Source organism: Crinia signifera, chromosome 5 (assembly GCF_055691185.1).
Source record: "Crinia signifera chromosome 5, ASM5569118v1, whole genome shotgun sequence".
Lineage (NCBI taxonomy): Eukaryota > Metazoa > Chordata > Amphibia > Anura > Myobatrachidae > Crinia > Crinia signifera.
This window is the reverse complement of record NC_139221.1, coordinates 49979877-50003947: the sequence shown is the minus strand read 5'-3', so window position 1 is coordinate 50003947 and position 24071 is coordinate 49979877. Positions and strand designations below refer to the sequence as shown.

The following is a 24071-nucleotide window of genomic DNA, read 5'->3' as shown; positions in this document are numbered from 1 at the left end:
TTGGTCATACAAGCAATGAAGATATGGCGGGAAGTAAACCAAAATATGGGAATAAAATATCTAGATAATGAATATCGAATAATAGATCTACTCACAGCTAGAGAAGGTAAGACCCTACAGGTCAGAGAAGTCTGGCAACCATTCACAGTAACCACTCTTATCCAGGTTTACGACCCGGGGGGCCTTAAATCCTTCTCTCAGCTAAAGGAGGAATATAACTTACCCAGAACTTACTTCTTCCGTTACCTCCAATTAAGAAGTATATTGGAAACATACTTCCTCAACTCCCCTCCCTTGTTTGGAGAGTCACCGATTAAAAAAATCATCAAAGCAAAGGATAAAAAAAAAGTAGTCTCCAGGATATATGCTAATCTGGGAAAAATGAAACATATAGATGGTTTAACAGCATTAAGGGGAAAATGGGAGCAGGACGTGGGGGAACTAAGTGATGAGGAATGGACAGCTGCAAAAGTGGCAGTGAAAAAAGCCACAAACTCGCTCCGTATTCAACAGACCCAATTCCTTATCCTCCACAGATCATACATGACAGCTACTAAACTGGCAAAATTTGCTGGGAGAGCATCGCCCAACTGCCCCAAATGTGGAACACTCCCCGGGACATTTATACATTTAATGTGGGAATGTAGGTGGGTAGCTGAGTTCTGGGATAAAGTGACACAAGATATAGTAGCCACTGGAATTCCAGAGGCAATCCTAACCCCAAAATGTTGCATGCTAGGAGTGGTTGCGGGTAGAGGTGGGCCCAATGAGATAATGTATGTACAAAACGTATACGCAATAGCCAAGGTAATGGTGGGGAGAGCATGGATGTCCAACGCTGCTCCTGATTATGATGCCTGGAAGTCTCGAGTGAACTATGTTATTGAACAGGAAAAGCACTTAGCACACGGACGTAACACAATAAGTAAATTCCAACAGATTTGGAAACCGTGGACACAATCACCCTTGTATAAAGAAATAAATTTACATTAAGTATACACCAAAAAAAAAACAAAAAAAAAAATGAAAATAAATAAATATATGAATAAATAGAAGGAAAGAAGGGAGAGAAATTTCTTTTTCTCTCTTTTCCCTCATATATAAACACAGTAAGAGATGTATCACGCACCAGCAAAAAAGCAAGTAGACATTTATTAACTTTATTGGGTTAGGCAGGGCACTAAAATGCACGTATGTTGACAATTTTTTGAACACGGTAATTAGAGAAGAGAAGAGTTCTCGAAAAAGAGGCAAACATAGGAAGAGACTTCCAGGCACAGAGCTAGAACTAAGGGGAGAACAATACATTAACCCCTTCCTGACAGAGCCAGTTTTTGCCTTCCTGACAGAGCCCTTTTTTTCAAATCTGACATGTATCACTTAAGTGGGGATAACTTTTTTTTGCTTTTACTTATCCCAGTGATTTTGAGATTGTTTTTTCGTGACACATTGTACTTCAAATTAGTGGTAAATTTGGGTCGATACAGTCTGTGTTTTTTTGTTAAAAATACCAAAATGTCGTAAAAAAATGGAAAATTTAGCAATTTGCAAAATGTTAAATTTTCTGCTTGTGAGACAAATAATCATACCACTCAAAATAGTTAATAACTAACATAGACCATATGTCTACTTTATGTTTCCATCATTATTTCAACTTCCTTTTAATTTTTTTGGACACTAGGAGGCTTACAATATGAATAGCAAATTCTCAAATTTTCAAGAAAATTTCAAACACTGATTTTTTTAGGGACCAGTTCAGTTCTGATGTGACTTTGAGGGACTTGTATGTGAGACACCCCCATAAATGATGCCATTTCAAAAACTGCACCCCTCACAGTATTCAAAACAGCATTTTGGAAGTTTGTTAACCATTTAGGTGTTTCACAGGAATTAAAACAAAGTGTAGGTGAAATTTCAAAATTTCATTTTTTTTGCAGATTTGCAATTTTAATACATTTTTCTAAGGAACACAGTAGATTTTACTAGAGAAATGTGACTAAAAATTGATTCCCCCAATTCTTTTGTTTTCATAAATATCCTATATGTGGCCCTAGTGTGCACGTTGACCAAACCACAGGCTTCATAATAGAAGGAGCACCTACTTGATTTTGGAGCCTCCTTTTTATGAGATTATTTTTTAGGCACCATGTAGGTTTCTAGGCACCATAAGATGCTAAAATTTATGAACCCCCCCACAAGTGACCCCATTTTGCAAACTACACCCCTCAGGGAATTCATCTAGGGGTATAGTGTACATTTCAAACCCCCAGGGGTTTCACCAATTTTGGTACAACTGGGCTGTGAAAATTAAAAATTAAATTTTTTACACAAAAATGCAGTTCTGGCTCAAAATTTTTCATTTTCAGAAGGTATGAAGGAGAAAAAGCACCCCAAAATCTGTGCCCCAATTTCTCCCGAGTACGGCAATGCCTCACATGTGACCAAAAAATACCATTTGGGTGCATGGCAGGACTCAGAAAGGAAGGAGTGATTTTTGGATTTTGCAGCTCAGATTCTGGTGGAATGTTGGTGGGTGCTATGTCGCATTAGCAAGACCCCCCAAGCACCAATACAGTGGAACCCCCCCACAAGTGACCCCATTTTGCAAACTACACCCCTCAGGGAATTCATCTAGGGGTATAGTGTACATTTCAAACCCCCAGGGGTTTCACCAATTTTGATACAACTGGGCAGTGAAAATGAAAAATTACATTTTTTTACACAAAAATGCAGTTCTGGCTCAAAATTTTTCATTTTCAGAAGGTATGAAGGAGAAAAAGCACCCCAAAATCTGTGCCCCAATTTCTCCCGAGTACGGCAATGCCTCACATGTGACCAAAAAATACCATTTGGGTGCATGGCAGGACTCAGAAGGGAAGGAGTGATTTTTGGATTTTGCAGCTCAGATTCTGGTGGAATGTTGGTGGGTGCTATGTCGCATTAGCAAGACCCCCCAAGCACCAATACAGTGGAACCCCCCCACAAGTGACCCCATTTTGCAAACTACACCCCTCAGGGAATTCATCTAGGGGTATAGTGTACATTTCAAACCCCCAGGGGTTTCACCAATTTTGATACAACTGGGCTGTGCAAATGAAAAATTACATTTTTTACACAAAAATGCAGTTCTGGCTCAAAATTTTTCATTTTCACAAGGAATGAAGGAGACAAAGCACCCCAAAATCTGTGCCCCAATTTCTCCCCAGTACGGCAATGCCTCACATGTGACCAAAAAATAACATTTGGGTGCATGGCAGGACTCAGAAGGGAAGGAGTGATTTTTGGATTTTGCAGCTCAGATTCTGGTGGAATGTTGGTGGGTGCTATGTCGCATTAGCAAGACCCCCAAAGCACCAATACAGTGGAACCCCCCCACAAGTGACCCCATTTTGCAAACTACACCCCTCAGGGAATTCATCTAGGGGTATAGTGTACATTTCAAACCCCCAGGGGTTTTACCAATTTTGATACAACTGGGCAGTGAAAATGAAAAATTACATTTTTTTACACAAAAATGCAGTTCTGGCTCAAAAATTTTCATTTTCAGAAGGTATGAAGGAGAAAAAGCACCCCAAAATCTGTGCCCCAATTTCTCCCGAGTACGGCAATGCCTCACATGTAACCAAAAAATACCATTTGGGTGCATGGCAGGACTCAGAAGGGAAGGAGTGATTTTTGGATTTTGCAGCTCAGATTCTGGTGGAATGTTGGTGGGTGCTATGTCGCATTAGCAAGACCCCCCAAGCACCAATACAGTGGAACCCCCCCACAAGTGACCCCATTTTGCAAACTACACCCCTCAGGGAATTCATCTAGGGGTATAGTGTACATTTCAAACCCCCAGGGGTTTCACCAATTTTGATACAACTGGGCTGTGCAAATGAAAAATTACATTTTTTACACAAAAATGCAGTTCTGGCTCAAAATTTTTCATTTTCACAAGGAATGAAGGAGACAAAGCACCCCAAAATCTGTGCCCCAATTTCTCCCGAGTACGGCAATGCCTCATGTGTGACCAAAAAGTGGCAGGACTCAGAAGGGAAGGAGTGATTTTTGGATTTTGCAGCTCAGATTCTGGTGGAATGTTGGTGGGTGCTATGTCGCATTAGCAAGACCCCCCAAGCACCAATACAGTGGAACCCCCCCACAAGTGCCCCAATTTTGCAAACTACACCCCTCAGGGAATTCATCTAGGGGTATAGTGTACATTTCAAACCCCCAGGGGTTTCACCAATTTTGATACAACTGGGCAGTGAAAATGAAAAATTACATTTTTTTACACAAAAATGCAGTTCTGGCTCAAAATTTTTCATTTTCAGGACGTATGAAGGAGAAAAAGCACCCCAAAATATGTGCCCCAATTTCTCCCGAGTACGGCAATGCCTCACATGTGACCAAAAAATACCAGTTGGGTGCATGGCAGGACTCAGAAGGGAAGGAGTGATTTTTGGATTTTGCAGCTCAGATTCTGGTGGAATGTTGGTGGGTGCTATGTCGCATTAGCAAGACCCCCCAAGCACCAATACAGTGGAACCCCCCCACAAGTGACCCCATTTTGCAAACTACACCCCTCAGGGAATTCATCTAGGGGTATAGTGTACATTTCTAACCCCCAGGGGTTTCACCAATTTTGATACAACTGGGCAGTGAAAATGAAAAATTACATTTTTTTACACAAAAATGCAGTTCTGGCTCAAAATTTTTCATTTTCAGAAGGTATGAAGGAGAAAAAGCACCCCAAAATCTGTGCCCCAATTTCTCCCGAGTACGGCAATGCCTCATGTGTGACCAAAAAGTGGCAGGACTCAGAAGGGAAGGAGTGATTTTTGGATTTTGCAGCTCAGATTCTGGTGGAATGTTGGTGGGTGCTATGTCGCATTAGCAAGACCCCCCAAGCACCAATACAGTGGAACCCCCCCACAAGTGCCCCAATTTTGCAAACTACACCCCTCAGGGAATTCATCTAGGGGTATAGTGTACATTTCAAACCCCCAGGGGTTTCACCAATTTTGATACAACTGGGCAGTGAAAATGAAAAATTACATTTTTTTACACAAAAATGCAGTTCTGGCTCAAAATTTTTCATTTTCAGAAGGTATGAAGGAGAAAAAGCACCCCAAAATCTGTGCTCCAATTTCTCCCGAGTACGGCAATGCCTCACATGTGACCGAAAAATACCAGTTGGGTGCATGGCAGGACTCAGAAGGGAAGGAGTGATTTTTGGATTTTGCGGCTCAGATTCTGGTGGAATGAATGGTGGGTGCTATGTGGCATTAGCAAGACCCCCGAAGCACGGTGAAATTATGAACCTAATAATCCATAGATGTGTGGTATATTTTAAAACACTCCTTTATACATAGGCCGGGTTTGTCGGGGCAAGTGTCACACTGGAAAATAGTTTGCTTTCTTATTCCCTTTTTATAGCAAACTTTGCACCTTTTTTGTGTCCTGCCCTTTTTTCCAGTGGAGGGGATTTCATCAGGAAAATGCTGCCCTGGTACAATACGGGGGCCAGTACTAGAAGTACTGGGGCCCTCTGCCTGCTGGTTCCCAAATATTAGGCCCTTTATGACTTCCTCTTGAAAGTGCATAAATGTCCCCCTCTGGCCGGTAGAACGGAATAGCACGTAAGCGTTATACAGTGCCATCTGGATGATATACACGGCCAGCTTCTTGTACCAGATTTTTGTTTTCCGCAGGGCACTGTACGGCTTCAGTACCTGATCTGAAAGATCCACTCCGCCCATGTACCTATTGTAATCCAGGATACAATTAGGTTTTGAGGTGTGGGTACTGGTACCTCGTACAGGGACGGAGGTGGTACTGTCTCCGTGAATTGTTGTCAGTATAAGGACATCCCTCTTGTCCTTATATTTGACCAACAACATATTTTCGGTGCATATTCCCCTGCTTTCACCCCTTCTCATTACTTGGGCAATGTGCGTTTTTGGGAGGCCTCTTTGGTTCTTGCGCACAGTACCGCAAGCTGCTGTACCTCTTGAACCAAGGGCCTTAAACAGGGGGATGCTAGTGTAAAAGTTATCCACATAGAGGTGATAACCTTTATCCAGGAAGGGGTGCACTAAATCCCAGACAATTTTTCCACTAACACCTACGAGGGAGGGGGGGCATTCTGGCGGTTCAATTCTTGAATCCTTCCCTTCATATACCCTAAACATGTGGGTGTACCCTGAGGTGCTTTCACACAGCTTATACATTTTTATGCCATACCTTGCCCTCTTACTGGGAAGGTACTGGCGGAATTTAACCCTTCCTTTAAAATGTATAAGGGACTCGTCAATACAAATAAATTTTTCAGGGATGTACATCTCTGCAAATTTGGCACTGAAATGATCAATGACCGGCCTGACTTTGAATAGCCGGTCAAAGGTGGGATCATCTCTGGGTGGGCACTGTGCATTATCGTTGTAATGCAAAAATTTAAGGATCGTCTCAAATCGAGCCCGGGGCATGGCCATACGGTAAAATGGGGTGCTGTACAGAACATCTGTACTCCAATATTGCCTAATTTCTGGCTTTTTTACTATGCCCATATGAAACACCAGACCCCAAAACGTCATCATCTCTACTGCATCTACAGGGGTCCACCTAGCAAATGATGACGTGGGGTTTTGAGCAATAAACTGCTGGGCATATAAATTAGTTTGGTCCACCATTAAATTTATAAAATCATCAGAGAAAAATAATTTGAAAAAGTCAATTTCTCTGAGACCTGTGGAATCAAATTGGATTCCTGGCATGGCCAAAAACTCAGGAACCTGGGGCTCAAAATTGTCTGGTGGTGGGGTCCATACGAGATCAATTATTGGGGGGGGGGGGGTCTCAGCTGCTCTACGGGGGCGTCTTTGAGGGGGTCCCTCATCACCAGAGGAGGAAGAGGAGCTTAAGACGAATCCTTCAAATTCCCCGCTTGCATCACTGGCTGTGTCAGAGTCAGAGGCAAGCATGGCATATGCCTCCTCCGCTGAATACATTCTTCTGGATGACTGGGATGACATTTGGGATGACATTTGGGATGCCATTTTTATTTTTGTGTTACTGGTAGTGAAATGTTTCAACACGTGTATAGTGTAGGGGGGGGTACAAACTTTATTTCAACCCGGGGGGTATGTAGTGTGTAGTGTGTATGTAGTGCAGAAAAAAAAAATACTTTATACAAAAAAAAAAAATTGAAGGGGTTAAAAAAAAAAAAATTGAAGGGGTTAAAAAAAAAAATTGAAGGGGTTAAAAAAAAAAATTGAAGGGGTTAAAAAAAAAAAAAAAAAGGTCCTGCGCCAAAAATTGAGCACAGATGTTGGTCAGTAATGTCCGTCACTGAACAGCGCTCAAAGACAACAGGAATTTGATCAAAAAAAAAAAAAATAGATCAACCCTGTGCCGAAAAAGCTGATCAGTGATGTACGTCACTGATCAGCGCACAGTGGCCACAGGACACCCACAAAATCACAGTGTGTGTAAAAAAAAAATTAAAAAAAGACCCCACAGCACCCACAAAAAAAAAAAAAGGTGATCAGTGATGCGACACTGATTACCAGTGAGGGGCAGCAGGTGCACAACCTTTGGTGCAACTGACAGTGCAACTGGCAGCAACTGACAGGTATATATAAAAAAAAAAAACTCTGCACCCCCAAAAAGTTGCTGATCACCTCAGATATAGTGATCAGCACAAAAGGCGGGGGCAGCAGACACAAAATATATCACTCTCTATCACTCTCTGTCACTATCTCTCTCTATCTCTCTATCTCTCACTATCTATCACTCTATGACACTGCAGCAGCAGCACTGACAGTTATATATATGAAAAATAACCCCTGCACCCCCAAAAAGTTGCTGGGGGTGCACAAAAGGGGGGCAGCAGACACAAAATATAGCAGTCTCTATCACTCTCTGTCACTATCTCTCTCTATCTCTCTATCTCTCACTCTATGACACTGCAGCAGCAGCAGCACTGACAGGTATATATATCTAAAAAAAAAACCTGCGCCCCCAAAAAGTTGCTGATCAGTTAATTTATACTGATCAGCACAAAAGGGGGGGCAGCAGTCAGTTATATAAAAAATATATAGCACAATCTGTCACTATCTCTCTATCTCTCTCTATCTCTCTCTCTCTATCTCTCTCTATCTCTCTCTATCTCTCTATCTATAGCTCTATCACACTGCAGCAGCACAAAATATAGCACTCTCTGTCACTAGGCCTCTCTATCTCTCTCTATCTCTCTCTCTCTATCTCTCTATCTAATAACTCGCAGCAGCACAACACAGCACAACACAGCACAGGATGTCACAAGAAGAAGCAAGATCCAGGCAGTGATCAGGTAAGTATTTAGAGGGGTTCTGGTCAGTATATCGCGGCAGCTGGGCACGGTGACCGCACTGCACGCAATTCCAGACCGGAATGGCGTCTGCAGTGCAGTCACCGTTAGTTTAAACCCCCCTCCATGGCTGTGATTGGTTCGTCGGTCCGACGAACCAATCACGGCCTTTGGGGGCGGGCGGGGTGAGGTGGGGTGACACCAGTGTCACCCTTACACCCCGCGGTGATTGGTGCTGTACTTTACAGCACCAATCACCTCCGATCCCTGTGTCACCGGCGAACGTTATTCGCCGGTGACACAGAAAACGCTGTGAATGGCTGTTCACACTGAACAGCCAATCACAGCGATCGCCGACGGGGGGGCGGCATCGCAGCCCCCCCTGGGCATGCAGGGACATGTCTGCTGTCAGGGACAGCAGACATGTTTAAACTGTCACCGCGTCTATAGACGCGGTGACAGTTTAAAGCCATGACGTACATTTACGCCATGTGTCGGGAAGTACTTCCCGACCATGACGTAAATGTACGTCAAATGTCGGGAAGGGGTTAAACATATATTATCGAGAGTAAATCGAGAAGGAGTAAATGAATTGGAATCCCCTCCCCCCCCCCCCCCCCTCCTACTAGACCATGTAGAGTGGAAAGTATCCAAAGTGGAAGGCGCATTTGTAAACTGTACTGTGATGTAAGAGAATAAATATATATAAACCATGTTTCTAGATGGGGCATGGGTAAAGGGTAAAATGCCCCTGTGAATTCCCCGGAGAAAAATGAGTGAATGTACCTACGTATTGTGTTGTAATTTAAATGTATGTTTTATTATGTATATGTCATTTTGCAAAATCAAATAAAGATGAAGATTTAAAAAAAAAGATCATCGAGGCCTGTCCCCCCTTGACCGCCCTGTTGCCGGGCCTTAGCATATGTTTGTGTGTGGTACAGATGCTGGGATGTGTAGTTCTTTAACATCAGGAATGTCAGTAATTCTGATGTAAAGGATGTCTATTTCCATGGGAAATATAATTAAAAAGATTCATTTGAATTCCTGATTCTTAAAGGAAATTTTTATCTCTTCAACAAGCAATAAATACTGTAATCATATAATGTAAAATTTCAGTGGGATATCATATAACACAGAATGACATTCACAGGAGTTCAAAAAGTCCCTCCACACTTACTGTGACCCATGTGACATTTTATCTGTGTCACGACTGGGGATTGGTGGACCCAGGCGTAACCTAGGTGGTTATTAAGATTAGCTGAATACCTAATGGAAAGAGTTCACAGATGAAATTGGTAGACATGAGTGCGCTCGGATTTGGGGAATCTGGACACCTCCGAACACCCCACAATCCGAATGTGCTTCCGAGCCTGTTCGGGTTTTCCTGCCCAGGCTCGGAGCGCGCCTTTCCGGAGCTTGCGAGATCCGGACACTATCACTATATAAGGACGGCCAGGCGGGCGCCATGTTCACTCCAGTCTAGGAGATTGAACAGTGGGCATGTCTGGCTGTCTTCCCTGGTGCCCACCCACGTACTCACTCTCCCACCCCGCTGCCTGTGTCTGTGACAAAAACCTGCATGGTGTAGTAGTTTTAACTACTATGCTGCTGATAGTGACAACCTGAAATAGTAAAAATAATTTGTGCTGCAAAAAATAATCAATCTAATTTTTTTGACAATAAGGGTTACTGACTTAAATTCCTTAATAATAATCCTTTTCAGTTGTTCTGTGTCTACTGTTGTGTGACTGTAAGCTGGGACAGGGTACTACACAAGTCTCACCTCACCTGTCACGCCGCACATCAGTGCTGCAAAATAATCAATCTAATTTTTTTTTACAATAAGGGTTACTGCCTTAAATTCCTTAATAATAATCATTTTAAAATTTTCTGTGTCTGCTGCTGTGTGACTGTACTCCAGAAAGATAATGGAGAATCAAAATATGAAGGCTCCAATAGTACAATAACCACTTCCTCCAAGTGCTGAAGCTGCTGCCACTAGTCAAGACAAAGAACATGAAATATTGAATATGGTGATAGCCCTGCGCTCACCTTCTGATATGTTGGATGTAGATGGTGAACCCTTTATATATATTACAGATAGATGGAAATGGTCTATCAGTTGGTTTGTAAAAACCAACTGATAGACCATTTCCATCTATCTGTAATATAAGGGGTTCACCATCTACATCCAACATATCAGATGGTAAGCACAGGGCTATCACCATATTTAACTATACGTCTAGGAGTGTGGACACACTCCAGCTCAGCAGCCCCTTCGAACATTTGGTTATCTCGAGCGCGGACAAACCAGCACCTTATTTATAGAACATGAAATGCCATCAATGTTGTCTGCCAATGCGATGCCCAATGTCATCGTCGAGGGCTTGTGAAATCCAAAAGGCAAAGTTGAGTACGTTTAAGAGAAAAAATAAATGTAAATCCTTGGAGAAGAAACGTAAGCTTGCCAATATGCCATTTACCACACGGAGTGGCAAGGAACGGCTAAGGCCATGGGCTAAGTTTGTGACTAGTGATCCAGTTTCAAGCGACAATCACAGCCCTCCTTCTCATCCTCCCCCCCCCCAAGAAATGTAAAGAGAATTAAGCTGTCAACAAAAAGACAGCAAACAACTCAGCCTTCTAAAGACATGGTATCACATATCCCCAGGGAGAGTCTAAGGGTGTTGGTGGTTGTGATGCCTGTCCTTCCCATCACTGTACGGGAAGAGGTGGCTCCTTCCACCATTTGCAGCACGCTCTTTGCATATGCTGGAAGGATCACCCACAGTCCACTTCCTGATTTTGAAATTGTCAATGTTGTACACAGGAGGAAATTGATGTAGCTGGAGCTGAGGAGGAAGTTGATGAGTAGGAGGACTGGACCTCAGACACTTAAAGCAATGTCTAACTAATGCATGTCTAACTTTTGTCAATGTATAACTTATGCATGTCTAACTTTTGTCAATGTCTAACTAATGCAAGTCTAACTTTTGTCAATGTCTAACTAATGCATGTCTAACTTTTGTCAATGTCTAACTAATGCAGATCTAACTTTGTCAATGTCTAACTAACGTATGTCTATCTTTTGCGATGTTATTTTTTTGGCGTTAGCCATCTAACTAGTCGTTGGGGGATATTCAATTTTAGCTGATATTTCTGCCAGGAGGAAAATATTGGATGTCAGTATTTAATCCAGGCCCAAAAAACATCCGGGACTCAACTTTGCAGATGCAAAAGTCAAATCGAAAATGGCCACTGGGTTGTCGAATCCGCAGCCATTTTTGACTATCAGCAGGCATTTTTGCCGATGCACAGAATGTCGGAATCTATTCCGACAGTTGGAAAAACTGACCAAACATTGAATAGGTTGAATGCATTCTTGTTGGAAACCGATGATATTTCTGCCTGGTGGAAATATCATCCGTTATTGAATACTGTCAGCGGTACTTGTGTATTATCAGGGCGCCCATCGTATCGCATCGCATCCCACTAATTAAGATATGCGATGGGATGCGATGGGACCCGATTTCCGGGCGCACAGACCCGCACTGTACAATAAAATATCACATTGCATCGCATGCCATTAGAAATGGCATGCAATGCGATGCTATATTAAATTGTACAAGCATCCTGATGGGTGATTACTATGTTAAATGCACCCCCATTGTTAACGCCACCCCCACTATGAACGGGCACCCAAAGCATGGCGAGCACAACGAGCCAGCGCGGGGTGTCGGTACGCGTCCTCCGACCTTTTCAAATCCCACTATCCACGTTGTCGTGGAGTTCATTTTAGATAGTGTGGCAAGCGCACCGAGCCTGAAGCGTGGCGAGAGCAACGAGCCCCGCGAGGGGATGCGCATTACATGTGAAGTGCTGCACTCGCCACGCTTCGGGCTCGCCACACTATCTAAAACCAACTCCACGCCGACGTGGATAGTGGGGGTATGAAAAGGTTGAAGGACGCGTACCGCCGCCCCTCGCAGGCTCGCTGCGCTCGCCCCGCTTTGGGTGGCCGTTGATAGTGGGGGTGGCGTTAACAATGGGGGTGCATTTAACATAGTAATCACCCATCAGAGTGCCTGTACAATTTAAAATCGGGTCCAATTTGGTCGCATCACATGCAATCGAATCGCATGCGATGCGACCAAAACTATGTCGTACGATGGAAATCTTGGGCGCCCTGATAATACACAAGTACCCTGTCAGTTGTCTGGATACCGCATAGGAGTATCTGCAAAGCTCACTGCACAGAAACTTTTTGATCTCCCTGTTCAATAAAGATGTATTTAACAGTTTGGCTACCCCTTGGTCAGATGAATAAAAAAGTACTCACTTAAACTGGACATTTCAGTACATTCTAATAAACAATTACTGTTCATTTGCTGAAATTTGTTCTTACCTGGGTGACAATGTCCAAGCCTAAGCCTCGGCTATCCACTACAATGATGGTTAATATGGTCTGAAGAACCAGTGCAACAAAGGTATTCATGCCGAACATCAGAGCGTATCGCTCCATACTCAGGCTAACAGCAATCTGGAAACTATATGAAAAATGAATTTATGTTACACTGATATCAGTACTCTATGTACATTTATATGAAACACACAATCCCTTGTTACAATAAGGAAACCATTACTCTGAATTACTGTACATTGATAAGTAAAAGGTTCATAAGTATCACATTGCTGAAGTAATATGACATATATGTTTGTCAGTTATATCCTAGCAATCTGATGAAACCACATAATAAAACCAAAATGCGCCCCCTCCCCCCGCCGATAGTTTGGCAGCACCACTCCTCCCTCCGCCCCCTCCCCCCCGGGTGCCCCCGTGCCTTACCCCTCCTCCCAGCATCAGTGACCTGCCGATCTGGTCTGCGGTGCGGTCCCAGCTCCTCCTGGCTCCTGCAATGAAAAACGGACCATCACAAAATGTCCGCCCACATACAGCAGACAGTTTCAGAGATCTGTCTGCTATATGGGGGTGGACATTTTATGATGGTCCGTCCATTTCCAAAGCATCAAAAGCCAGGAGGGGAGCCGGGACCACAGCGACAAGTAAATCTGCGGGTCTACGGCAGCGTGTTACAATGGCCCCGCAGCCCCCCCCCGCACCTGCACTTTGACAGCACCTCCCCGCTACCGCAGGGGCTGCGGGGCTATTGTTATGCCACTGCTCCAACTCTGTATTGAAAACACCCAGCATCACTGCTGTATTTTGTGGTACCGTATATTATTTAGTAACTAGTGGAGCCTGAGTTAGATGCTCCTAAATAACTGAGGGTAGAAGTATGAAGCAGTGATAAGGGAGGAAAAGTGATAAAATACCTGGTACTTTATCACTGGCAAATCAGCTCCTAACTGTCCCTTTTTAAACCCAGCCTGTAACTTACCTGTCAGGAGCTGATTGGCCCGTGATAATGAACCAGGCACTTTATCACTTCTCCCCCCTTATCATGCTTCATACAACTACCCCTCAGTGAAATGTTAATCATTGTAACATCATAGTTATCTACCCTCCTGCATTCTGCAGGAGACTTCCTGAAATTGCAGCAATCTCCCTCTCTCCCTCATTAATCTAGCAATCTCCCTCATTTCACCTAGCTCACATTATGCAGCTGTTTTTGGGAAAAAAAGGAATGAGAGATATATACATTTACATTGAATCATCAGCGCCATTTCCCAGCGTTGGTGATAAAACACAATGATCTCTTTGGCTACATGCATGTGAGTGAGACACAAGGGGGACTGAGAATACTGCATTTATCCTGTAAACAGCCCTATAACCGCTCCATAAAATATATGGTGCTGTTTATAGGCTAAATCTATACAACAAGGCCATTTTGTACATTTTGAATGTCAGGATATTAAACTATACAAGCGTTTTATCCTGTTACATACCAAAGTAGTGTGTCCTAAGACAGTATTTTGCGTAATACACCTTTAAAGTTGAATCCTATATAATATGGATAACATAGGTTTCAAAACGGGTTGTTTTAAGCCCCCAGCTTATAGTATATTAGTAAGGCATACCTCCCAACTTCTGTTCTTCTAAAGTAGGGACACTCGCGCGACGGAACCGTGTGCGTGTCAAAAAGGGGGGCGTGGCCTATGCTGATGCGCGTGCGGCATATGCAAACGCGATTAGGTCACGCGCCCCCGTTTTCTCCGTCTGTGGCGCTGAATCTATTCATTAGGCTGGGGGGACTCCCAACTGCCCCCCCCCCTCGCCGCGGGACACTGCCGGCCCCAGGACCGTCCCAAAAAAGTGGGATGGTCCTGCGAAAAATGGGAGAGTTGGGAGGTTTGGTAAGGTTATAGAAATATGAGCTGTGAAGTGTGAACATACAAGATAGACACAGGCTATTATGTATTTTGGAGTCATTAATGGCCCCAAAACACTGAGGGACTCCACAAGTACCATCTTAGGGGCTAGAATTGGAGTTAGAATTGGCAAAACACATAATTTTCTTATGGGGCCTACACATGTAGCAATGATCGCTCAGATCACTCAGCACGCAGCGCTGCACCACTGAGTGATCTGTCAGGGCCAGTGTTCTCTGCTGAGATTACTGGCCCCGACCCCGGCATTTAACTAGATTTATCCAGCATGATGGATATTAATCACCATGGCGATAGCACTGCATGGGGCCGTGCATCGCTATGTCCCTACACATGTAGGGGCATTTTCTAAGCGATCTAGCGAGATCAATTAGAGAATACCCCTTAATCACTATGTGTAGGCCCCATTGGTGAGTGTTCTCCTGAGCAATGGTGTCCACGGCCCCGTTCGCCCAATCTAACAGAAAGCCCTGTTTCCAATACCTGAGCAATGATCTTTGTTTTTTTAGTCATATTTTTTATTGTACATATATTATCACAATATAAACAGTTATTAATTGCCCATTCAAATAAAGGAAAAAACACAATTACATAAAAATCACATACCTAATAAAAATACACTAGACGAATATTAATTCAGTAAGTTTCATTGAGGAAACATATTTGCACTTTTACATATGGGGTGACCTCCTTATCATGGCCGGCTCTAGACACGCTCGATGGGAGCGGACGCGCCGGGCACCAGGCCTAAAGAGCACAGCGCATAAAGGCCCTTATTCTAGTTGAATCGGAAGGATGCATATTTTCGGACAGGAACCGAGTGTTCTTAGCCCCGCCTTCCGTATGGATCGCTCACACTGTCCGAATGAGGTAAGACGCCGACCGAACGGGCCGCGAGTGGATTTTTTATGTGAACACCTCCTCCATCTGTGGGAACCTCCCCCATCATTCGATGGTCGCCGACCATCGAATGCTGGACCAAGTGGTCAGGCAGTACCGAGTGCACCAGACCATTTGGGCATTTCTCAGTGCAAAAGCAGGGATATGGGCAAGCAGCTGGCATCCGGCTATGTCATATGTCCACCCCCCAAACGTTCGTCACGGCCGGATTACCATACGTATGCCCAGCGTTTTCATGGGAATGCCCATGGTAATAAGCAAAATCAGCCCTTCATGCCCTTCTCCACCCCCTGCTCGGATGGTTCCGTACGATCATTTTCTGCATGGATCTCACGCCGTGTTCAGACGTGTGAGGTGTTCGCACATGCGCAGATATGCCTCCGCACATGTGCAAACCATCGCCGTCCATCCGCATTCGGAGCCATCCGACTCAATCAGAATAAGAGCAAAAGTAAGGGAGCAGCTCCCAACTAGTGCCAGTGACACCCTGAGTCAAAAGCGCACAGCAGCAGTGAACACAGTGATGCTGCTCCTGCACTGCCAGTGCCTGCCTGCTTGTTCCATGGTGTGGATGCGGGCTGGGTGGCTTGCTCCTCCAGGCTCCTTCTATTCATGTGTAATGAGCGGCTGTCCGGTGGGATGTCAAGAAGCCAATCGCTCATGTGCATTGAGCAAAGTGTTCAGGGCAGGACGACACTTCCAGCACCGCGGTGAGATGAATCGTAGCAGGGGTCTGACAGCGACATCTGGTTTGGCGTGGGCCACGGCTGGAGTCACGAGCAGCCCACCCTACCACTGCCTGATGCTCTGCTGCCGTGCTTAATCTAGCTTCGACTTCTGAGGCCTGGGGAGTGGGGATGGTCCGGACGTCAAGGTCTAGCAGGGAGCCTTTTATTGTATACACTGTCTCCTATGTTGGTGAGCGAGCGAGCCCATTATATGGCCAATAACATTTATATATGTTAACTTTTATTATCATTATGACTTTGTTAAACTGTTGGGTGGATCATGTCACTGTGTCAGGTTATTGGTCTGTTTGGCATTGGATTAATTTGCATTGCTATTTGTTACTTAATGTGCAGTATGTCTGATGTTATGTGACGTGTGTGGAGTGGGGGATATACAGTAATAACAGTTATATAGTTATATTGCACACCTGCTGTTGTTACTGCACCCAAGTAGGCATTGATTGGCATTGTTTAGGGCAAAGTCTAAAGTCTGTAGTTGTTGTGGTGTATTTTTTTAAGGGGGGCTGGGGGCACTTCAAGATTACTCGCTCAGGGTGCTAGAATACCTGGAGCCGTCTCCTTATATGCAGGGCATGGCGAGATTCGACTAAACTCCTAGGGTGAGATTTAATAGGATGAGAGATTCAGAAAGTGAGAGATTTGGGAAGAAATCTCCAATTTTTTTAAAGCGGCAATCATTTACACTGCAAAACCAGTTTGATTTTGCTGTGTAAATAATTGCCGCTTTAAAAAAACCTGGAGATTTCTTCCCAAATCTCTCACTTTCTGAATATCTTATCCTATTAAATCTCACCCCTAGAATCTCTAATTGAGGGATGAATTTGTCTCCAGTGTGAGGATATTCTCCTGATCCTGTCTCGTTTGGTTTCCACCAAATTAGGGCAAAGCTAACCTTAATCTTCTCTTAAATTTGGGGAGATAAGGTCTCTATAAATCTACCCCACATTTCAAAAAATCTCTCTTGGAGTTTTGCTTCATGTATTGATGCCTCCACCCAAGCCATTAAAAAGAAATAATATAATTTATTCAGAAATATTTCCATAACTGGGGCTTGTGGCTGAATCCACATTTGCAAAATAGGTCGGTATAGGTAGCGTTTTGCATATATTCTCTAATTCAGCATATTGAGTATTCGGTACTTGTTTCCTAGCACGGCCACACCGATTCTAATCGGGGGCATCGCAGGTAAAAAAATCAAATCGGTCGCATCGCATGCGTGCTAAAAAATCGCATGCGATGGTCCCGACGCGATGCCCCCGATTTCCCATAGGGAACAATGTTAAATGCCTCAATTTACCCAAATGAACAGGGAACAATGTTAAATGGTCCAGAAACCCCCCAAAACACCCCAGAACAGTGAAATGGCCCCCCAAAATTAGCTAACGCCACCCCACGATCAACGTGAACCCGAAGCGTGGTGAGCGCAGCGAGCCCGCGAGGGGCGGCGGTACGCGTCCTCCGACCTTTTCATACCCCCACTATCCACGTCGGCGTGGAATTGAGAACAGAATAGTGTGGCGAGCGCAGCGAGCCACCGCGCCCGAAGCGTGGCGAGCGGACGCGGATACCTTCACAGTTATACGCGTCCCCTCGCGGGCTTCACAGGTGTCCGTGGCGATACGTTTACCTGTGAAGCCCGCGAGGGGACGCGTTTACCTGTGAAGGTATCCTCGTCCCCTCGCGGGGCTCGCTGCGCTCGCCACGCTTCGGGCTTGGTGGCTCGCTGCGCTCGCCACACTATTCTATTCTCAACTCCACGCCGACGTGGATAGTGGGGGTATGAAAAGGTCGGAGGACGCGTACCGCCGCCCCTCGCGGGCTCGCTGCACTCGCCACGCTTCAGGTTCACGTTGATCGTGGGGTGGCGTTAACTAATTTTGGGGGGCCATTTCACTGTTCTGGGGTGTTTTTGGGGGTTTCTGGACCATTTAACATTGTTCCCTGTTGATTTGGGTAAATTGAGCCATTTAACATTGTTCCCTATGGGAAATCGGGGGCATCGCGTCGGGACCATTTTATGCTTATTTAGCCGCATGCGACGCGACCGACGCGATTTTTTAACTTTTCAATGCATTTCAATGGGAAATCGGGTCCATCGCGTCGGGGGCCATCGCATACCACTATTAACCCCTTCCTGACAGAGCCAGTTTTTGCGTTCCTGACAGAGCCCTTTTTTTCAAATCTGACATGTCTCACTTAAGTGGGGATAACTTTTTTTTGCTTTTACTTATCCCAGTGATTTTGAGATTGTTTTCTCGTGACACATTGTACTTCAAATTAGTGGTAAATTTGGGTCGATACAGTCTGTGTTTTTTTGTGAAAAATACCAAAATATCGTGAAAAAATGGAAAATTTAGCAATATGCAAAATGTCACATTTTCTGCTTGTGAGACAAATAATCATACCACTCAAAATAGTTAATAACTAACAAAGACCATATGTCTACTTTATGTTGACATCATTATTTCAACTTCCTTTTAATTTTTTGGGACACTAGGAGGCTTACAATATGAATAGCAAATTCTCAAATTTTCATAAAAAATTTCAAACACTGATTTTTTTAGGGACCAGTTCAGTTCTGATGTGACTTTGAGGGACTTGTATGTGAGACACCCCCATAAATGATGCCATTTCAAAAACTGCACCCCTCACAGTATTCAAAACAGCATTTTGGAAGTTTGTTAACCCTTTAGGTGTTTCACAGGAATTAAAACAAAGTGTAGGTGAAATTTCAAAATTTCTTTTTTTTTGCAGATTTGCAATTTTAATACATTTTTCTAAGGAACACAGTACATTTTACTAGAGAAATGTGACTGAAAATTGATTCCCCCAATTCTTTTGTTTTCATAAATATCCTATATGTGGCCCTAGTGTGCACGGTGACCAAACCACAGGCTTCATAATAGAAGGAGCACCTACTTGATTTTGGAGCCTCCTTTTTATGAGATTATTTTTTAGGCACCATGTAGGTTTCTAGGCACCATAAGATGCTAAAAGTTAGGAACCCCCCCACAAGTGACCCCATTTTGCAAACTACACCCCTCAGGGAATTCATCTAGGGGTATAGTGTACATTTCAAACCCCCAGGGGTTTCACCAATTGTGGTACAACTGGGCAGTGAAAATGAAAAATTAATTTTTTTACACAAAAATGCAGTTCTGGCTCCAAATTTGTCATTTTCAGAAGGTATGAAGGAGACAAAGCACCCCAAAATCTGTGCCCCAATTTCTCCCGAGTACGGCAATGCCTCACATGTGACCAAAAAATACCATTTGGGTGCATGGCAGGACTCAGAAGGGAAGGAGTGATTTTTGGATTTTGCAGCTCAGATTCTGGTGGAATTTTGGTGGGTGCTATGTCGCATTAGCAAGACCCCCAAAGCACCAATACAGTGGAACCCCCCCACAAGTGACCCCATTTTGCAAACTACACCCCTCAGGGAATTCATCTAGGGGTATAGTGTACATTTCAAACCCCCAGGGGTTTCACCAATTTTGATACAAGTGGGCAGTGAAAATGAAAAATTTCATTTTTTTACACAAAAATGCAGTTCTGGCTCCAAATTTGTCATTTTCAGAAGGTATGAAGGAGACAAAGCACCCCAAAATCTGTGCCCCAATTTCTCCCGAGTACGGCAATGCCTCACATGTGACCAAAAAATACCAGTTGGGTGCATGGCAGGACTCAGAAGGGAAGGAGTGATTTTTGGATTTTGCAGCACAGATTCTGGTGGAATGAATGGTGGGTGCTATGTTGCACCAATACAGTGGAACCCCCCCACAAGTCACCCCATTTTGCAAAGTACACCCCTCAGGGAATTCATCTAGGGGTATAGTGTACATTTCAAACCCCCAGGGGTTTCACCAATTTTGATACAAGTGGGCAGTGAAAATGAAAAATTACATTTTTTTACACAAAAATGCAGTTCTGGCTCCAAATTTGTCATTTTCAGAAGGTATGAAGGAGACAAAGCACCCCAAAATCTGTGCCCCAATTTCTCCCGAGTACGGCAATGCCTCACATGTGACCAAAAAATACCAGTTGGGTGCATGGCAGGACTCAGAAGGGAAGGAGTGATTTTTGGATTTTGCAGCACAGATTCTGGTGGAATGAATGGTGGGTGCTATGTTGCACCAATACAGTGGAACCCCCCCACAAGTCACCCCATTTTGCAAAGTACACCCCTCAGGGAATTCATCTAGGGGTATAGTGTACATTTCAAACCCCCAGGGGTTTCACCAATTTTGATACAAGTGGGCAGTGAAAATGAAAAATTACATTTTTTTACACAAAAATGCAGTTCTGGCTCAAAATTTTTCATTTTCAGAAGGTATGAAGGAGAAAAAGCACCCCAAAATATGTGCCCCAATTTCTCCCGAGTACGGCAATGCCTCACATGTGACCAAAAAATACCAGTTGGGTGCATGGCAGGACTCAGAACGGAAGGAGTGATTTTTGGATTTTGCGGCTCAGATTCTGGTGGAATTTTGGTGGGTGCTATGTCGCATTAGCAAGACCCCCCAAGCACCAATACAGTGGAACCCCCCCCACAAGTGACCCCATTTTGCAAACTACACCCCTCACGGAATTCATCTAGGGGTATAGTGTACATTTCAAACCCCCAGGGGTTTCACCAATTTTGATACAAGTGGGCAGTGAAAATGAAAAATTACATTTTTTACACAAAAATGCAGTTCTGGCTCAAAATTTTTCATTTTCAGAAGGTATGAAGGAGAAAAAGCACCCCAAAATCTGTGCCCCACATTCTCCCGAGTACGGCAATGCCTCACATGTGACCAAAAAATACCAGTTGGGTGCATGGCAGGACTCAGAAGGGAAGGAGTGATTTTTGGATTTTGCAGCTCAGATTCTGGTGGAATTTTGGTGGGTGCTATGTCGCATTAGCAAGACCCCCAAAGCACCAATACAGTGGAACCCCCCACAAGTGACCCCATTTTGCAAACTACACCCCTCAGTGAATTCATCTAGGGGTATAGTGTACATTTCAAACCCCCAGGGGTTTCACCAATTTTGATACAAGTGGGCAGTGAAAATGAAAAATTACATTTTTTTACACAAAAATGCAGTTCTGGCTCAAAATTTTTCATTTTCAGAAGGTATGAAGGAGAAAAAGCACCCCAAAATATGTGCCCCAATTTCTCCCGAGTACGGCAATGCCTCACATGTGACCAAAAAATACCAGTTGGGTGCATGGCAGGACTCAGAACGGAAGGAGTGATTTTTGGATTTTGCGGCTCAGATTCTGGTGGAATGAATGGTGGGTGCTATGTTGCACCAATACAGTGGAACCCCCCCACAAGTCACCCCATTTTGCAAAGTACACCCCTCAGGGAATTCATCTAGGGGTATAGTGTACATTTCAAACCCCCAGGGGTTTCACCAATTTTGATACAAGTGGGCAGTGAAAATGAAAAATTACATTTTTTTACACAAAAATGCAGTTCTGGCTCAAAATTTTTCATTTTCAGGACGTATGAAGGAGAAAAAGCACCCCAAAATATGTGCCCCAATTTCTCCCGAGTACGGCAATGCCTCACATGTGACCAAAAAATACCAGTTGGGTGCATGGCAGGACTCAGAAGGGAAGGAGTGATTTTTGGATTTTGCAGCTCAGATTCTGGTGGAATTTTGTTGGGTGCTATGTCGCATTATCAAGACCCCCAAAGCACCAATACAGTGGAACCCCCCCACAAGTGACCCCATTTTGCAAACTACACCCCTCAGGGAATTCATCTAGGGGTATAGTGTACATTTCAAACCCCCAGGGGTTTCACCAATTTTGATACAAGTGGGCAGTGAAAATGAAAAATTACATTTTTTTACACAAAAATGCAGTTCTGGCTCAAAATTTTTCATTTTCAGAAGGTATGAAGGAGAAAAAGCACCCCAAAATCTGTGCCCCAATTTCTCCCGAGTACGGCAATGCCTCACATGTGACCAAAAAATACCAGTTGGGTGCATGGCAGGACTCAGAACGGAAGGAGTGATTTTTGGATTTTGCGGCTCAGATTCTGGTGGAATGAATGGTGGGTGCTATGTTGCACCAATACAGTGGAACCCCCCCACAAGTCACCCCATTTTGCAAAGTACACCCCTCAGGGAATTCATCTAGGGGTATAGTGTACATTTCAAACCCCCAGGGGTTTCACCAATTTTGATACAAGTGGGCAGTGAAAATGAAAAATTACATTTTTTTACACAAAAATGCAGTTCTGGCTCAAAATTTTTCATTTTCAGGACGTATGAAGGAGAAAAAGCACCCCAAAATATGTGCCCCAATTTCTCCCGAGTACGGCAATGCCTCACATGTGACCAAAAAATACCAGTTGGGTGCATGGCAGGACTCAGAACGGAAGGAGTGATTTTTGGATTTTGCAGCTCAGATTCTGGTGGAATTTTGGTGGGTGCTATGTCGCATTAGCAAGACCCCCCAAGCACCAATACAGTGGAACCCCCCCACAATTGACCCCATTTTGCAAACTACACCCCTCAGGGAATTCATCTAGGGGTATAGTGTACATTTCAAACCCCCAGGGGTTTCACCAATTTTGATACAAGTGGGCAGTGAAAATGAAAAATTACATTTTTTTACACAAAAATGCAGTTCTGGCTCAAAATTTTTCATTTTCAGAAGGTATGAAGGAGAAAAAGCACCCCAAAATATGTGCCCCAATTTCTCCCGAGTACGGCAATGCCTCACATGTGACCAAAAAATACCAGTTGGGTGCATGGCAGGACTCAGAACGGAAGGAGTGATTTTTGGATTTTGCGGCTCAGATTCTGGTGGAATGAATGGTGGGTGCTATGTTGCACCAATACAGTGGAACCCCCCCACAAGTCACCCCATTTTGCAAAGTACACCCCTCAGGGAATTCATCTAGGGGTATAGTGTACATTTCAAACCCCCAGGGGTTTCACCAATTTTGATACAAGTGGGCAGTGAAAATGAAAAATTACATTTTTTTACACAAAAATGCAGTTCTGGCTCAAAATTTTTCATTTTCAGAAGGTATGAAGGAGAAAAAGCACCCCAAAATCTGTGCCCCAATTTCTCCCGAGTACGGCAATGCCTCATGTGTGACCAAAAAGTTGCAGGACTCAGAAGGGAAGGAGTGATATTTGGATTTTGCAGCACAAATTCTGGTGGAATGATGGTGGGTGCTATGTCGCATTAGCAAGACCCCCAAAGCACCAATACAGTGGAACCCCCCCACAAGTGACCCCATTTTGCAAACTACACCCCTCAGGGAATTCATCTAGGGGTATAGTGTACATTTCAAACCCCCAGGGGTTTCACCAATTTTGATACAAGTGGGCAGTGAAAATGAAAAATTACATTTTTTTACACAAAAATGCAGTTCTGGCTCAAAATTTTTCATTTTCAGAAGGTATGAAGGAGAAAAAGCACCCCAAAATATGTGCCCCAATTTCTCCCGAGTACGGCAATGCCTCACATGTGACCAAAAAATACCAGTTGGGTGCATGGCAGGACTCAGAACGGAAGGAGTGATTTTTGGATTTTGCGGCTCAGATTCTGGTGGAATGAATGATGGGTGCTATGTTGCACCAATACAGTGGAACCCCCCCACAAGTCACACCATTTTGCAAAGTACACCCCTCAGGGAATTCATCTAGGGGTATAGTGTACATTTCAAACCCCCAGGGGTTTCACCAATTTTGATACAAGTGGGCAGTGAAAATGAAAAATTACATTT

General features: G+C 44.0%; 1 protein-coding gene across 1 annotated transcript in view; it reads right to left on the bottom strand.

Annotated features, from left to right (window-relative positions):
• Positions 1-24071, bottom strand: part of LOC146079440 (thiamine transporter 2-like) — a 49977-nt gene that overhangs the window by 6157 nt on the left and 19749 nt on the right. Inside the window, exon 4 of the mRNA XM_083186219.1 lies at positions 12744-12885. Within this exon, the coding sequence (XP_083042345.1) occupies positions 12744-12885 (142 nt within the window). The remainder of the gene's footprint in view (positions 1-12743; positions 12886-24071) is intronic.